The 18813-nt window shown below is 45.4% G+C and overlaps 1 protein-coding gene across 5 annotated transcripts in view; it reads left to right on the top strand.

Annotated features, from left to right (window-relative positions):
- Positions 1 to 18813, top strand: part of LOC149358957 (cubilin-like) — a 250411-nt gene that overhangs the window by 194604 nt on the left and 36994 nt on the right. For all 5 annotated transcript variants that reach the window (XM_089571125.1, XM_089571129.1, XM_089571126.1 and 2 more), the window contains one exon: positions 674 to 882. In XM_089571125.1, coding sequence (XP_089427251.1) covers positions 674 to 882 — 209 coding nt within the window. The remainder of the gene's footprint in view (positions 1 to 673; positions 883 to 18813) is intronic.

Genomic DNA, 18813 nt, shown 5'->3' with positions numbered 1-18813 from the left:
GTGTATCTTCGCTTCGTTTTTTAATTGGAGGCACTCTTAATGAAGTTGTCGGTGTTCCTAAAATATAGGCTGCGCTCAGTTCCGAACACGGCGGTACGTGCTTCTAGTATTTTGAACAGCCACAGGAGTGAGGTTGGTCGACATTTGCATAATGCTTTTCCAAGTACAGAGCAATGACAGTCGAACATAATCTAGTTCTTGGCGCTTTTCCCACAGCCCGGGCGACATTCTTTTCAGACGCGTGATTGTGTACTGCTGATCGGGAGATATCCTACAAAGAATCAGAGCTTGCCCACTACCTGTACAAAGCGCTTATTACACAACTGGTAGGGGTGTACCCGTAAAGGCAGCCGGATAGAACTAAGCTAGAAGTGGGAGATTTTGGTGAGCTTGAGATACGAAAACGATGGAAACGGAATAAACTCGAGTGAAGCGCTTACTGGGTCTTCTATAGACATCCCCAAGCCGTGACACCACGGCCTATGGTCGAATCAACAATCGGCTTAATCGATGTAGGTGTTTCCTAAAAACGGGATTTTCCGGAAAAACTCCTCAGGATACAGTTCTGCCTTACTGCAACACCCTCAGCAAGTAACAATGTACCGCTCTTTTGATCCGTAAATTTGATCCAACACCACCTAAACCCTCTGCGGTGCCTCCCCTTCCCTCGCAGTTGTCCTTTCGACTACGTGAAGATATACGACGGCAACTCGAGCGACGACACGCTGATTGGCACCTACTGCGGCCAGCAGCGCAACCTGGTGGTCTACTCGTCGGCCTCCAACCTATACGTCAAGTTCACCACACTGCGGCGCACGGCCGACAGCCAGAACAGGGGGTTCGCCGGATGGTTCGAGTTCGGCGAGAAGTTCGTCAACCTCGGTGAGAATATGAATTTTCTTTGATACCAAGTGTATTTCACCCCTAACCTATATAGGGCTTGATACTGCAGGAGCCTCCCGCCACCTCTAAAAATAAAAAAAAAATCGCGGGCGATCAATGCGATTGATGCGTAGGGAATGCGTTTACATATTCGCTCTAATTTGGCTAGCGCTTTCTATTAATGAACTGAATTCATAACGACATTTTAAGCTCTTTGTTGCTCTGCTGGGGTGGCTCAAATCTCCCGCCGTTCCGGGTAACTTGTTGCGTTAAAGAAATATAAAGTAGAAAAGCCGAGCACGGTGGAAACTGGCAAAACCGCGTTTCAAAAGGCATGCTCCTATCTTCCACCTATCTATCCAGGGACGATAAAGTAATCTTTCCAAATGTCGGAGCAACACGGGATAGCAAAATAGAAAAGCTGTTAGAACTGACTGATCTTAATTGCAAAAAGGCTGAAGAAAATATTCTTAAATGCACATCTGCAGGGATAGACAAGATCCCAGTCAAGATGATTAATGAAGATGGTTCAGTTCAGTCTATCGGGTTTAACATCCCAAAAACGACTCAGGCTATATGGGATGCCTGAACATAGTTCAAAGAGCAAGGAAATGTTAAAAGCATTTCAAGCGTAAATAAGAAAAAAGCGAATTCCGGACAGCTGGTGACAGAATAAAATAAACTTGAGAAAAAGGAGAGAGGATGAGCATTAAAATCTTCCAGTGCCCCTCCTGTCCTTCGTGTTCCTTCTTGTATGCGTTCTTTTCGCGTTATGGTATCTGCCACTTAGATATACACCAACTAGCCATGACAAAAGCCCTTATTCAAGACATAGAAGCGATGGAACATATTTTTATCCAGTGCAAGGCCCTCCAACCCTCAGTGTACGATGCCATCGTAAGATCCCGAGAAGCACTGGGGTTTCGGAACAGCCATGGCATGCTGAATTAAAAAAAAATACAAGCCGAAACAAGATACGACTAGAGGATTGTTGTAGCAGATCAAGAGAGTAGTTTAACTGCAAATTTTATCATTTGCCTTTCTAATCTAAGGTATTAAATCAGCACAAACACAGCTACAAGCATTGATCACGCTAGGAATTAATGGCTACGTGGCACAAATGAGCTGTTGATAATGGGTACAAGCGTCCCCCGGCCTGGCGCCCGGCTTTCTTTAGGCGTGTGCGTTTGGGAGAGGCTCCATAAACCCCGCTGCGACCCTCGCGGGCCAAGCCCAGTTTCAAACTACCTCCACAGCTTTCCTTTCCGGTGTGGTACCCTACGTCAAATGCGGGTCGAACGCCCGCAGAGAAGCGCACAGGCCTTTCCCTCATACGTGAGGACCAAGCAGCCCTTGCGCAGGGAAAAACTTCCTCAGCGTCAGACACTCGCACTGATCCACTGGCTCACAGCAGCAGAATCAGCAGCATGGGCCAAGTTACCCGTGCCGTGTAACTTGGCCCATGCTCGTCAGGTGACCCTTCCCTGCCTCTTTCTTTATGGATTCAAGAGGCCACTGGCTTTTGCGTTTGGAAGTGGGCGAATGTTGACGAAGAAGTCGGTAACCAAAGCACAGCGCGAGAGGCTGGCAGTTCAACACGCGGGGTGGTGGTGGTGAAAAACATTTATGGGCAATTAAATTTTTTACAGAAAGGTGATTGGGGTAGGACCCTATTGGCCCTTTTCCTTACAATACTAGGTGGAGCCCCTATTCCGGGGCCCCATCAACGCCGCCCGCGTCCGTTGAACCAAGGCCTTTTGGCTCTTTAGGTCTTGACAGCCGAGCAGGGCCGCCTCCCAGTCCTCTCTTGGGGGGTTGGGATTGGGGGGGATAGATGGGTTTGATTGACGCGCCCAAACCATGTGGAAGGTGTCAGCCACCACCCCACAGAACTGCCACGCGCCATCAAAGCCCGGGGAGAGAGTGCGCGGGCGGCCTGATCGGCCTGTTCGTTTACCTGGAGTCCCTGGTGACCGGGGGCCCAAATCAGGTTGCGTGGAGTTGGATCTTCGCATCGACAGCTACATTCCAATATGCGCCAGGCAAGCGGGGGAGCCCAGCCCAACTCGTAGTTCCGACAGGCCCCTCGCGAGTCGGTGATGATGTGTTTTGACTTGGGATTCGTGAGAGCCAGAGCAATGGCAATCTCCTCCGCGTGTGTTGCGCTGTAGGCTTTGAAAGTTTGCGCCGATGGCCGAGTGGTCTAAACTGAAATTCGACCGATGGAGATGAAATTCTAGAGGCCCGTGTGCTGTGCGATGTCAGTGCACGTTAAAGAACCCTAGGTGGTCGAAGTTTGCGGAGCCCTTCACTACAGCGTCCCATAGCCTGAGTCACTTTGGGACGTTAAACCCCCTAAGCCCTAAACCCAAGTTTTCATTCTTCACTCCTCTCCTTCTTTCCCTCTCATTAAAATTAATTTCTCTCTCACTCACACAGCACTGATGTGTCCCCACAAGACAAGGCAGTCGGTCCTCTTTTCCTCTCCTCATAATCGGCACTCCTCCGCACTCACTGGTTTGGTTTGGTTTAGGGTGTTTAACGTCCCAAAGCGACTCAGGCTATGAAGGACGCCGTCATGAAGGATTCCGGAAATTTCGAAGAAATGAAGGGCACAGCTGTCTCATAACAGTGGTTATTGAAGAAAGGAAATGACACAGTAACTGTCTCCGTTCCCGGTCGACACGTCAACATCGCCGTAAGGAAAAGGAGGAAGTTAGGAGTGAAATAAGAAAGAGAGAAAGAGGTGCCATAGTGGAAAGCTCTTGAATGTTTTCGACCACCATGGGGATCTTTATTGTGCACTGACGTCGCACAGCACGCGGGCACCTCTCCCGTTTCGCCTCCATCGAAACGCAGCTGCCGCGGCCGGGTTCGACTCCGGTTACTCCGGCTCAGTAGCCGAGAGACCTTACCACTGAGCCACCACGGCGGGTGGAGGCAACGTCACTTTGATAAAGGCAGTGAAAAGGGGCAGCGAGAGAGAGAGAGAAATGCAGATCCGAAAACGAAAGGCATGGCAGCGCGCATCGAGTTGATGTCCGCGTTATAGAGAAGCCTGTGCAGCCGAAATTTATCCGGATGGCTCCACTACGGCCTCTATTTTTCTCTTCCTTCTTTCACTTCCACCTTGACCTCTTCCCTCATGGCCCGGTTGAGGTTTCCAGCAACTGATGCGACAGCTACCACACCTTTCATTTCCTGAAATTTAATTTCGGGGATCGAAATCATTCCGGAGCCCCCCACTACGGCACCTTTCTTTCTTTCTTCTTTCAGTCCCTCCTCTATTCCTTTTCTTACGGCGCGGTTCAGGTGTCCACCGAGATATGCGTATGTGGCACAGTTACTGTGCCGTTTCCTTTCCTCAGAACCAATTTTATTTTAAACAGCAACTGACCATTTTCCTTTCCTCACTTGGATGGATGGAAGCAACTTTATTACACACACAAAAAAAAATCTTCCAGGCTGGTCCCCTACTGGTCCAGGAGTCCACAGGCTTGTGCTTCACGTAAAGCCCGATCCACCAGCCATTTCTGGCCAGCGGGCTGAGCGGTCCGTAAAGCGGCCTCCCAGGAAGAATGAGTGGGATTGGGGATAGTCTCTCATGATGATGATGATGTCCTCGGGCTGAATAGTCTCTCATGCTTTCACTCACTCATTCCTGACTTCATTGTCGTCTTCACACTTTTAAATGCCGAGACACTGCGCTTGGTGCTTGGCTTCAGGATAGGCAGATGAACTGTAGACTTTAGCGGAGCAAGCTTCTTTTGTGACGAAAGCTACACTAGGCTAGCAGAAGCACATTTCGCGGTGCCTGCCAAGGGCCACTACTGCGCATGCGCCGTTACCCAGGCAACCAGTACCATGACAACCATGGCGCTGCAGCCGCTGCGCCGCGCAGCTGGGATATTAGCCGGAAGCAATGCGCTCGCTCCTCAGACGCGCATCATGGAAGAAGGAGAGCGCCATGCTCGTCATGGCAGCAGTACAGGCTGCGTGAAATTGAGTCTTTCGATCCAGAAGTCGTCGCATGGTACAAGGCCGGCCAACATCGTGAAAGCGAGGCGAGAAAGGCTAAGCGGGTGGCCGAGACGCCCGAAAAACGAGAGGAACGTCTCGCGAAGAGACGGTGCCATGCTGCTGAACGACAGTGACGGCGTGTCGCTACCGAAATGTAAACAGACGAAACTGCTTTCGCTATGTATATCCTGGCCTAGCTGAGCTAAGCCACTGTCAATTTTTTTCAATGGGCCTTAGTCCTGTTCTGAAATAAAACTTTAATGCGAAAGCATTGCTAGTGTCATGAGAAAAGCCGGCGGCGTGGGTGTGTCTTAGTGTGTGTACTCGGAGATGGTACAGAAAATCCCAGCGATGGCAAGAAAAATACGGTGACGCCATCAATCGACCATATGACGCGCACAGCAGGCTGAGCAACGGCACTTCAGACAATCGTAAACATGTGTTTCGTCTATATATACTCCTCACTGATCGACCTTAATATGGCGCCAGTTTTGCCAACAACATTCATACCAAAACTGCCGCGACCATTTGTCGTCATCATCACCAGTCTGAATACGCCCACTGCAGGGCAAATGTCTCTCCCATGTCTCTCCAATTAACCCTGTCCTCACCCACAATCTCATCCGCCCACCTAACTTTCTGCCGCCCCCTGCTGCGCTTGCCTTCTCTTGGAATCCACTCCATTACCCTTGAGGACCAGCGGTTATCTTGCCTTCGCATTACATGCCCTGCCCAAGCCCATTTCTTCTTCTTTCATTTTTCTTTTTGTAGTACAGCCTCCCAAATAAACGTTTTAACAATCCACATTGTCGCACAGCCTTCAATTTGCTGCCATACAATGTGTATAGCTTACATGTGCTACTCAAGGTAGAAGCTCTCTTGCGACAGGGATTCGAACCGACTACATATGCACCTTCAGTTATATGCAATCCCAGACTACCAGTTTTCTTAAGGCGGAGTTGAGGTTTTTACCGAGTTGTGAGACAGGTATTGCGCGATTTCCTTTCCTCAAATGTCAATCTTCGTATCAAAATTGTGGTTCAACCGTTTGTCGTACAGTGTTCCGGGAGAGAGAGAGAGAGAAAAACTTTATTTAAAGAGGAATTCGGGGCACGCCCCAGGGTCCCTGCACGACCCCACTGCACTCAAGTGTTTATGTTCCTAAGGTCCATAACACTGGCAGCCCGGCCGGTGGCGATGGTCTGCACGGCCGGGTCCTCCGAGCGCAGCAGGGTCTCCCAGTCCTCCCAGGCCTTGAAGTTCTCTAGGTCCCGCGGGGGAGGCTCCGCCGGGCAGAGAGAAAGGATGTGGAGGGAAGAAGCGAAGGGTTCTGGGCATAGCGCATGCCGGAGTGGGGAAGGAGGGATGATAGTGGGCTAGGGTAAGGGGTGAGGGGAGAGAGTGTGTCTGCAGTCTGCGCCAGAGTGTTGCTTGTTTATTATCTAGGGAGGAGTGGGGCGGGGGGTAGAGCTGGCGTGAGGCTCTGTAGGCTTGCGTCAGCTAAGCGGAAAGTTGGGCAAGTTGGATAACGTTCATGATGTAAAAAATAGACGACGCTTGTCTGCGTCGTTTACTTTCCGTCCCTTGTGTTCCCTGTGCGCTATTTTTTACATCATTGCGTCAGCTCGCTGAATGAGTGCATGCGCTCCTTCGTGAATCCCTGATCCGAGGCCACCTGAGTCCGGTTTAAAGGTGGTGGTGGTGAAAAACATTTATGGGCAATAAATTTTTTACAGAAAGGTGATTGGGGTAGGACCCTATTGGCCCTTTCCCCTCACAGTACTAGGTGGAGCCCCTATTCCGGGGCCCCATTGGCAAGCAACGCCGCCCGCGTCCGTTGAACCAAGGCCTTTTGGCTCTTTAGATCTTGACAGCCGAGCAGGGCCGCCTCCCAGTCCTCTCTGGTGGGGTTGGGGTTGGGGGGGATAGATGGGTTAGATTGACACGCCCAAACCATGTGGAAGGTGTCAGACACCTCCCCACAGAACTGGCACGTGCCATCAAAGGATGTATTGAAATGTTTAAGCACCGCCGGGCACAGTACAGTGTTAGTGAGAATTTTGATGAGGAGGCGCTCGTCAGCGCGATCCAGACCCTTACAAGGGGCCGGGTAGCGCCGGTGCTCCTCCTTGTAGTAATCGGTGATTTGTTTGAATGTAATGGCCAGATTGTCTGATTGGGAGTACCCTTCCAAGGACAGGGAGATAGCCCGGGGAGAGAGTGCGCGGGCGGCCTGATCGGCCTGTTCGTTTCCCTGGAGTCACCTCGGGCTAAAAGGTTGGCGGCCTCGTTTCCGGGATTCCCGGAGTGCGTGGGCACCCATATCAGCTCCACTTGGCGGGGAGGGCGTGCATCGGGCGAGTCCAGCATGCTAAAAGCAGGGACATGGACTCGGCCTCGAGCAAAATTTAGAATCGCAGTTTTAGAATCACTTAAAATGTACCGGGCTTCCGTGCGGGTGATAGCAAGGGCAACGGCGGCTTCCTCTGCAGCCTCTGGGGACGTGTCTGGAGGGAGAGGTAGTGTGAGGAGGGCGGATAAAGAGGAGTCCACCACAGCTGCTGTCGCTTCATCACCCGTGCAGGCAGCGTCCACCCATACAGCGTCCGGCTCGGAGCCGTACGCTCGATGGAGTGCCTTCGCTCGGGCTCTGCGGCGCTGCTCATGGTGGGACGGGTGCATATTCCTCGGGAGCGGCTTGATGAGGAGCTCCCGGTGAAGGGGTCGTGGGGTGGCGAGGAGGGTTGGGTCGTTGGCCGGTATTCTGATTCCGAGGGAGTCCAGGATATACCGACCTGTGGAGGTTTGTGTGAGCCTGATATATTGGGCCTGTCGTTGGGCCTCCACCAGTTCCCCGATCGTGTTGTGGAGGCCCAGGCCTAGTAATCTGTCTGTTGGTGTGTTGAGGGGAAGATGAAGTGCTATCTTGAATGCCTTGCGAATCAAAGCATCCAAAGCGTTTATGTCATGTTTGGATAGTTGTAAGTATGGGGTAGTGTACAGCACACGGCTGAGGACAAAGGCATGAATGAGGCGACATAGGTCGCGCTCCTTCATGCCTCTATGACGTCCCGAAACCCTGCGGATGAGGTGCGATATCGCACCTACAACCTGCTTGAGTTTCTTGAGGGTGGTGGTGTTCTTGCCATCGTTCTGGATGTGCAGGCCCAATACACGGAGGGTGCCAACCTCAGGTACCGGGTTACCATTCAGTTCAATGGCAATGGGGGAGCGGGGGCAGCGGTGGTTCTTAGGCCGGAGGAGGAAGAGTTCGGACTTCTCTGGGGAGCAAGACAGTCCGATGGTCCGTGCGTAATTTCGTGTCAGTGTGGCTGCTTCCTGTAAGGTGTTCTCTATGCCACCGTCACTGCCGTGGGTGGTCCACAGGGTGATATCGTCGGCATAAAGTGTGTGCTTCAGGTGGGGAATAGTTGCCAATTTTCGGGCGAGGGAAATGAGGGTAATGTTAAACAAAAAAGGGGAAAGGACGGACCCTTGAGGGGTGCCTATGCTCTGAAGCTTGTAGGTTCCGGGTGGTGTCATAAGCGCATGTACAGTGGTGAGCAGCCTTGTCTAGAGCGCTTGAGCAGTGCGCACTTGGTAACAAAAACCGAAATTAGGGAGCAGCCCCTCATTACAGGGCAAAGTTTTCGTGCCTGCTTTGTTTACGAGGCTATCTGGCGCTACTTCCGTGCAAGCGTTGCAGCTGGATCCTAGAGGCTGCCACAAAATCTGGATTTGTTTGCAAGGAAGTGCACCGCCCGAGCGCTCTAGACAAGGCTGCTCACCACTGTACGTGTTTGGGTGGTATATGTGTGGATGGGTGTCAATGCACCCAGTAATGCTTTCTGACTCCTGCATAAGCAGACTAAAGTGCCTGCCGATTTTTTTTTCCTTATTTCTTTTCTGGTACCCACGCCTGGTACCACAGCTTTCATTACAATGCTCAGAGTTTCTAAGCTCATAATCTCTGCGTCTTCATGCACTGCATCTGAAGCCACATGAGCATTCTACGCGTACCTCCACACTCCGCCAGAGAACACGCAAAGGAGCTAAGCGCCGAAACTCAAGCGCAGTCTAATTACGCTTTCCTGAGAGTGAAGAATGGATATATACTTAGATAATTATGAGGAAATCCAATGGTTGTGCGGGACCGTTAAACTAAGTTCAGCAGATGAAGAACCTCCAAGGCAAGAAGCGCGATAACGGTACTGAGGAACATCTTGAATATAGGCTGCGGCTTAGAATCAGAAGAGGCGAGAAATGGTTGTGAAGAATGGAAAGGAGCTGTAACTGCATGTCTCGCTCTGGGTGGACATCTGAGGCGAGGTATATAATGAAGTTAGGGAAGTACTATTGCGGTCAATATTAGCTACCATGAGCATGATTTGCTAGCAGCTAGAGGAGGTGGTGACGAATCGCGGCTACGGCCGCTTATCTGTATTTTTCAGCCAGCGTCCGCTTCGGCGGACGCGGTTGTTGCAGCGACGAAGGTCTTTTCTTTCCTTTTTCTCTTTCCTCTGATCTTTTAACTCTCCTCTATCTGCACGTAGCAGCGGTGGTGGCTCGGCTGGAGCCAGTTGGCAGGCCCGTGCAATTTCCTTTTTATCCGTCTCTCAGTCGCAACACATTTGCAAGCAGCTCCGTTTACGAGAGAACACTTCATTTGCCACAAGTGTCGGAAATTAGTGCAGGTGGGTCCTGTGGAGCCCCTAGACGGGGGCGACGTCCTGGGCCCCCGAAATGAGTGAAAGTTGAGTGGTCTTGTCTGGCTGGGTGAAGAGTTGGTCCCAGCTTACCGCAGAGGGATCGGTCCCTTACGGGCTGATCCAAGGATACCTTCTGTCTCTTCCTAATAAGTGTTTTCACCATCGTCACCAGGAGGGTCCGCGGAAGCAGCGCGAGCTCTGTGGTTATGGATTAGCGGCCGCTGAAGAGAACTGAGTGCCGTGAATATTAACAAGATAGTGCTGAAGGTACTGTTCGGCGGCACACCTGGCATCGGCGTAGCTTTGACTGAAAAATTATGATTGTAGAAAAGAACTTCTGCTGAAAATAAAGTGATGAAGCGGAATGAAAATGAAAACGAACATTGAAAAATGGTTTTCAGGGAAGTAAATGACTCAGTAACTGTCTCGCATATCTCGGTGGACACCCGAACCGCACCCTAAGGGATCGAATGAAGGAGGGAGTGAAAGAAGAAATGAATAAAGAGGGGTCGTATTGGAGGTCTCCAGAATAATCTCGACCACCTAGAAGGAATAAAGGGAAAACTTTATTTTACTCTAGTGCTTTTTCGTGCGGTTTGGAAGCATCCTCAGAGACGTTCTCTCCTTGGTTCTATCCCCAGGAGTCCTCTCTGTGGAAATCGTCCACCTCTAATCAATGGTCGGTTGCCCTCAGTCCAGGGCTCCACTGGCCACTGCCGCCCGTTGAGCTCGCTGTACCAGATCTTCTTGGTCTTCACAGCGGTCGCTGGACAGCAGAGTCTCCCATTGTTCCGCACTCGAGTTTTGTATTTTCGGAACCGCGTCTATGTTTTGGCAGGCCCATGTGATGTGATATAGAGGGGTTTTCGTAGCCCCAGGGACATTTGTCCGCGTATTTCGTAGGGTTGGTTTATTGGTTTATTGGGGTTTAACGTCCCAAAGCGACTCAGGCTATGAGGGACGCCGTAGTGAAAGGCTCCGGAAATTTCGACCACCAGGGTGTGTTTTGTTTGGTATATGTAGATTTGGTTAACAGCCTCTCTGTAATTGTCTCCAAGTGACAACTTCCTCTCTGCTGAGAGATTTGTGCGGTGAGGGATATCGCATTCTTCTGCCTCTATAGTTTTCTAGTATGGCCGAGTATTTCTTGGGCGCTGGCGCCTGGAGATCTTGCACTGACATCGCACAGCACACGGGAGCCTTTGCGTTTCGCCTCCACCGAAGCGGAATCGAACCGGCGTACTTTGGGTTGGGAGCGGGGAACACTACCTACCACTGCATCGCTGAAGAACGTTTCTTCAGTGGGATAATTACAGGCCCTGTACAAGCTCCTCACAGCGCAAGGTAGGCGAATTACATTACAAGAACACTTAGTTACTTAGGTTCTCTAAATACCCTCCCCATTAATATGGATGATGGTGTGTAATAAAGCATTGTGAGATGGCAACAAGCCTGTCGATATCAGCGAAAGGGTGCGCCGGGAACCCCAAGCGACCGTAGAGACTTTATTGCTATCGCGTCATACTCTTAAGGTGGACTTGTGTCCCGCAAGTTTTTTTTTTTTTTGCATGTTTAGTGCTCTCTACGAATGCGCATTGATTTTCTATAAAGCGGGAACTGGAGTTGGGTCACTGCGGGCGCGTTGCAGTTACTACTGAGCGCGATTGTACGGGCAGAGTCAGTGCTACATACCAGAACCTTGAATAGATAGATAGATAGATAGATAGATAGATAGATAGATAGATAGATAGATAGATAGATAGATAGATAGATAGATAGATAGATAGATAGATAGATAGATAGATAGATAGATAGATAGATAGATAGATAGATAGATAGATAGATAGATAGATAGATAGATAGATAGATAGATAGATAGATAGATAGATAGATAGATAGATAGATAGATAGATAGATAGATAGATAGATAGATAGATAGATAGATAGATAGATAGATAGATAGATAGATAGATAGATAGATAGATAGATAGATAGATAGATAGATAGATAGATAGATAGATAGATAGATAGATAGATAGATAGATAGATAGATAGATAGATAGATAGATAGATAGATAGATAGATAGATAGATAGATAGATAGATAGATAGATAGATAGATAGATAGATAGATAGATAGATAGATAGATAGATAGATAGATAGATAGATAGATAGATAGATAGATAGATAGATAGATAGATAGATAGATAGATAGATAGATAGATAGATAGATAGATAGATAGATAGATAGATAGATAGATAGATAGATAGATAGATAGATAGATAGATAGATAGATAGATAGATAGATAGATAGATAGATAGATAGATAGATAGATAGATAGATAGATAGATAGATAGATAGATAGATAGATAGATAGATAGATAGATAGATAGATAGATAGATAGATAGATAGATAGATAGATAGATAGATAGATAGATAGATAGATAGATAGATAGATAGATAGATAGATAGATAGATAGATAGATAGATAGATAGATAGATAGATAGATAGATAGATAGATAGATAGATAGATAGATAGATAGATAGATAGATAGATAGATAGATAGATAGATAGATAGATAGATAGATAGATAGATAGATAGATAGATAGATAGATAGATAGATAGATAGATAGATAGATAGATAGATAGATAGATAGATAGATAGATAGATAGATAGATAGATAGATAGATAGATAGATAGATAGATAGATAGATAGATAGATAGATAGATAGATAGATAGATAGATAGATAGATAGATAGATAGATAGATAGATAGATAGATAGATAGATAGATAGATAGATAGATAGATAGATAGATAGATAGATAGATAGATAGATAGATAGATAGATAGATAGATAGATAGATAGATAGATAGATAGATAGATAGATAGATAGATAGATAGATAGATAGATAGATAGATAGATAGATAGATAGATAGATAGATAGATAGATAGATAGATAGATAGATAGATAGATAGATAGATAGATAGATAGATAGATAGATAGATAGATAGATAGATAGATAGATAGATAGATAGATAGATAGATAGATAGATAGATAGATAGATAGATAGATAGATAGATAGATAGATAGATAGATAGATAGATAGATAGATAGATAGATAGATAGATAGATAGATAGATAGATAGATAGATAGATAGATAGATAGATAGATAGATAGATAGATAGATAGATAGATAGATAGATAGATAGATAGATAGATAGATAGATAGATAGATAGATAGATAGATAGATAGATAGATAGATAGATAGATAGATAGATAGATAGATAGATAGATAGATAGATAGATAGATAGATAGATAGATAGATAGATAGATAGATAGATAGATAGATAGATAGATAGATAGATAGATAGATAGATAGATAGATAGATAGATAGATAGATAGATAGATAGATAGATAGATAGATAGATAGATAGATAGATAGATAGATAGATAGATAGATAGATAGATAGATAGATAGATAGATAGATAGATAGATAGATAGATAGATAGATAGATAGATAGATAGATAGATAGATAGATAGATAGATAGATAGATAGATAGATAGATAGATAGATAGATAGATAGATAGATAGATAGATAGATAGATAGATAGATAGATAGATAGATAGATAGATAGATAGATAGATAGATAGATAGATAGATAGATAGATAGATAGATAGATAGATAGATAGATAGATAGATAGATAGATAGATAGATAGATAGATAGATAGATAGATAGATAGATAGATAGATAGATAGATAGATAGATAGATAGATAGATAGATAGATAGATAGATAGATAGATAGATAGATAGATAGATAGATAGATAGATAGATAGATAGATAGATAGATAGATAGATAGATAGATAGATAGATAGAACTTTTATTCACGTCAATTGCCAGACAACATAAATCAGGCCTACCAAAGCCTCAAAGGGCTTGAGTGGCAGCGCCTGGCAGACAGCTAACATTGGCAAAACAAAGGAAAATAGAGACGTTGCAATGAACTTTGCAAAAAAAGAAAATGGTCACCAAACAGAATGAAACAAATATATAACTATTACAACATCAAGAAAGATTACAGTGATTTGAAATTAATACAGTAAATAGCTGAAATAACTACGGGGCAGGAAGCAACACGGAGACATACCGCAAAGTTTTTTTCAGGGTGTATTTAGTTTTCATGCGGAGTACAGTAGGAGGCAAGCTATTGAAACAGGCAGGTACATAGTAATGACGTGTGCGCTTACCGTACCGGGTTGAGGAGCGAGGAATGCAGTAGCGGTATTTTGGTCTTAAATCCCGAGCAGGGACATATGGAACGGTGAACTGACTGTACCAGAAGTGTTTTAGCACAATAGTTTCTGTTAATAAAGAGTTAAAACTTGGAAGCTTTAGTCTTCTAAAAATATCAATGTCATTACCAATGGACAGGTCGTAAGCAATATTCTTTAGAAGCAAACGCAAAAGCGAATTCACCCTATGTTGCCAGCGAACCGTGCAGTGACCATAAACAGTAATTCCGTACCTAAGTACACTATAGGCTAGAGCATGTACAACACATTTACGGACAGAAAAAGGCATAAAATATCTAATGTTATGCAGGACACACGATACAGCACGAAGCCTTTGGCAAACAAAAGAAAGGTGCGATTTCCAAGAGAGATCACTGTCGAAGGTCAGGCCAAGATATTTGACCGAATGCGCATATTCAACTGGTACACAGTTGCAATTAAGACAAGAGGAAGTATGCAAATAAACAAGGTCAGTTAATTCAACTTGTTTTAATGGGTTATGAAAACAGATCAGTTTTGTTTTAGAAGTATTAACATTAATAAGATTAAACTTAAACCAGTCCATGGCTTTAATAGCAGCTATCTGTAATGCTGTAACAGCATCAGTGTATTTCTTTGCACATGCAACAATAACAGTGTCATCAGCATACTGAAACAGCAAAGATGGCACACTGTTAGCAAGGTCGTTAACGTATAGATTGAATAATAAAGGACTTAATATAGAACCTTGCGGGACTCCAGAGGCAATTGCCGTGAAATCGCTATGGAATCTTGAAATCGACACATATTGGCGCCTATCTTGTAAAAAGTTAGTAAGCAGTTCCAAAAACGAACCTCGAAATCCCAGCGCAGAAAGTTTATCAAGCAAAAGAACGTGGCAGATACTATCAAAAGCCTTGCTAACGTCCAGAAAAAGAGAACATGCGACTTGATTCTTATCAAAAGCTGAATTTAGCACGTCAGAGAATTCTTCAAGAAGAACCGTTGTTCCTTTTCCTGCTATAAAGCCGTACTGACAAGGTGATAGAACACTGTGCATATTCAAAAAATTCGTCATGGTGAGTAATAGATGCTTCTCAAAAATTTGGCCAATGCATGGTAGAATAGAGATAGGTCGGTAATTACTCATAATGTTTCTGGAGCCACCCTTGTACAAAGGTATAACTTTAGCAGTTTTCATTGAAGCAGGTATTATACCAGTAGAAATGATAGTGTTAAGGATAACTAGTAGAACACCTTTAATTACTTCAAAATTTCTGCACGTAATACGGCACGTAACAGCGATGCATACGGATTCCCGCCGCGGTGGATCAGTGGTTATGGCGCTCGGCTGCTAACCCGAAAGACGCGGGTTTGATACTAGACGCGGCGCTCGAATTTCATTGGAGGCGAAATTCTAGAGGCCTTTGTACTGTGCGATTTCAGTGCATGTTAAAGAACCCCGGGTGGTCGAAATTTCCGGAGCCCTTCACTGCGGCATCCCTCATAGCCTGAGTTGCTTTGGGACGTTAAATCCTCCATAAATCATAAACCATAAATTCCCAGTGCACTTTGCTGAATAGAAGCAACGTACTCCATCCATTTTATCGATGCATAACTGGCACATAGCATAGTGCGCTTCTGGGTGCGTTAGAATGTCTTTTTTCCTCTGGGATGGCTGCGAATAGCCCCTGCAGGCAGCCATCTGCAAAGCAACTCTGTGCACTAGGCAGCCTACGCGATGGTTGCGCAAACATCGAAGAACGAAAACCACGATCCCGAAGGAAACTACGAAATTTCTTAACGAGCTTCGGAGCGAGTACAAATATAGAACCTCGTAACAACAAGGAGAGAACGTGCTTTTACTTCGCTCGGTCCGGCGCAGTCGTTGCATGAAAGGGAAGCATTTGCAACCATGAAACTTGCAGACTGTGTTTGCGCAATCAGAACGAGCCCTAGTCAGCTCATTTCGTTGCTGGCTTTGCATGCTGCTGACGCAGTTTTTCGCTTTCTGCGGCGATTACGTTTTTGCTTCTCGAACGACAGAGAGCAAACCGTCGATACCTTTTTTATTTTTGTATAAAACGCTCTTCTATCTCTGATTACTTTGTCGACTGCTGAGGAGACAAAAAAACGGGTCTAATTGAATCGGGTCGTCGTACCCGGGGGAGCTGATTCGGTGGACGCCTTTCGACAGGTGAGTTCGCCATAGGTCGAGACAGCAGTGTCGTCCTGGGCGCGTGCTTTGAGCCGCACGATTCGCTGACTCTGCAGTCTGTGCTCTTTTTTCTCTTCACATGGAAGGTTCTTTTAAAAGCTTGTAATGGCGGAGAACAGCGAACAAGGCTTTGGGAGTGAGCAGTGTTTAAAAATGCATGAGGAATGTGGAGTTGGTCTGGCTCGACAGCTGCAACGCATATATTTATGAAACAGGCAGTTTTAGATAAACAATTTAAAAGAAAAAAAAACTTGAAATTTTTTCATCAGAAATTACCGAGAACCGCTGAATGTAAAATGTTTCCGTGGCCACAACAGGCAAAGAGAATTATAAATTATTCGCACAATGTAATTTACTGTTCCTGCGCTGCCCGCTTCAAGCGGCATCGCGTGTATAATGCGAGACCTGCTATGTATGTTTACTCTATCTGCTAATAGTATAGTTATCATGGTCAAAGGCGGAATAAAATCTTGATAATCAAGTGGCCAGTTTCAATGGCCTTTAATTTCTGGTTTAAAAGACATAAAGCCTTGCGCACTCATCTTTAGTTTTGCGGTGGAAATTTGTCGCACATTAATTTCTCTCTCTCTTTTCCCAAGCAACATGATACTAAGTCGTCTTCCTTTTTGCAGGCTAAAAGTCATTCCTAAATAGATGAACGTGCAGCAAAATTTGCTCGTTCACCTGCACGTACCTTAACAGAGCTGGTTAAAGTTCATTCAAACAAAATATCTTCCTAGCCGACCTGGACTTCCAAATTCTAAATTCTGTTAAACTGCGCTTCTCATCAGTTTCTCGAAGAGCTACAATTTTTTTTCAGACAAGGTGTTTTTATTCACCGAGGCATTCAAAATACTTATTTGCAGACTTTAAACAGAGCAGTCCTGGAAGAAAGTAAGAAGCAGTACAGTTTGGCAACTTAAAATGTCTGCATTGAACAGAGAGGAAGATTTTAGACAATTATTTCCAACGCCCAGTCTGGCGCGCTGGCCGTGTTTTTATCACTGATGTTCAAGCAAGGACATCACCGTCGTACTGCTGTGCATTCATTAAATGTTTACCCCTTCAGTTACGAATTATGGTCCTACTCGGGAAAAATACTCAAATTTTGAGATTTTTGTAACGAACATGACTAAACAGCGGGAAAAATAATGGAACCCTCCCTGAAATAAAACAATTTCTGTCGGATCCCGATATATCCCCGCCAATACTCTGCACTGTTTTTGTGATGTCAGCTGTACATCTTGTGACTCATTCCTGCAAGAATAAGTCATAACTTAAACAATTCATCTTAAATTAGGGTATTTAGAAACGCCGACACATGCAAAACAAGCTAACGGATACATATACCTTCAGGGCCCACACTTGCGCTTGCTTTAAAAGCAAGAGCGCCCATCGTAAAAACGGTTTTCTGTATTCATTTCACGTGCCTTGCTTAAAATTATTCTACGCGGTGTATCGCAAAGGGTTCAAAATGTAAATTCCAACACTTACGGTGCATTATATCCAAGCAGTAACCTAGGCCGACACAAAGAAAGTTACGTACACCTTCCTGTACGCTCTGACTGAATAAATTAAATACCACCGTAACCAAGCGACTCATCACAAAACAAACAGCGACAATAAAATTGGAATTACGCTTGCAAAACGCACGCTTATAAGACCCTGCACAGACATGGGGGAAAATCAGAAAAAATTAGCTTTAGCCAATCGGAAAGACGTCTCTCCTTGAGGTACGGCACCCTATCCCCAATAACTTCCTTATGTCATCCTCCAACCTGACATTATTCGGACCGTGCTATCCACTCCATTACCCCCAGGGACTATTCCTTATCTTGGGATCGCATTATGTGCCCTGCCCATGCCCATTTGCTCTTAATTTCAACTAGAAGACCATTAAATCACCTTTGTTGCCTGACCCACTTTGTTCTCTTCATTTCTCTTGTCGTAGCACTTATCATTTCCCCTTCTATACCATGCTGCGCTCCCCTAAACTTAATTTCAAACCTTTCCGTAAGCTTCCGCGTTTCTGCCCCTTAGGTTAGAACTAGCAACTGTTTAATACTTTCTTCTTGAGAGATACTGGAAAATTTTTATTCATGTCCTAAGAGTGTCAGATGCACTCCACCCGGTTCTTATTCTTCCAATTATTTCATTCTCATGGTCCGGATCTGCGGTCACTCCCTGCCCTAAGTAAGCGTATTCCCCTATCTCTTCCAGTGCTTCGATGTCTATTGTAAACTGCTGCTCCCTTTCTAGATTGCTGAGCATTAGTTTTCTTCATAATACGTTTTATACTCACCGTCCTGCTTTGCCTGCCTACGTCCTCAATCATGCTCTGCAATTCCTCCCCTGAGTTACTTAGCAACGCTGCCGACCAAATACGAGCTAAAGTGCAGATGAATGAACAACAGGTTAGCGTCAAAATCACCGCCGTTTAATTGCAAAAGAGCAGCTCTAAATCAAAATGCAAGGTAGAAGGATGCTTAAATCCTTCAAAATGTTATCACTACGTCAGCCCTCCTACGGCTTTCACTTCCACATATTAAGGAATATAGGGAGCATTACAAGTATCGAAACCTTATTGGACGCCACTTCTTGGCTTAATTTGCCAACGTTATCTCGACAAGAGGCGCCCAAACCCGTGACGACGCCGACTGAACTTTCGCGCAGAAAAATCGGGAGTGAC

This window comes from Amblyomma mixtum, chromosome 2, assembly GCF_055824585.1.
Source record: "Amblyomma mixtum isolate Tamu chromosome 2, ASM5582458v1, whole genome shotgun sequence".
Lineage (NCBI taxonomy): Eukaryota > Metazoa > Arthropoda > Arachnida > Ixodida > Ixodidae > Amblyomma > Amblyomma mixtum.
The sequence above is the reverse complement of the archived record's forward strand: the minus strand, read 5'-3'. Positions and strand labels throughout refer to the sequence as shown.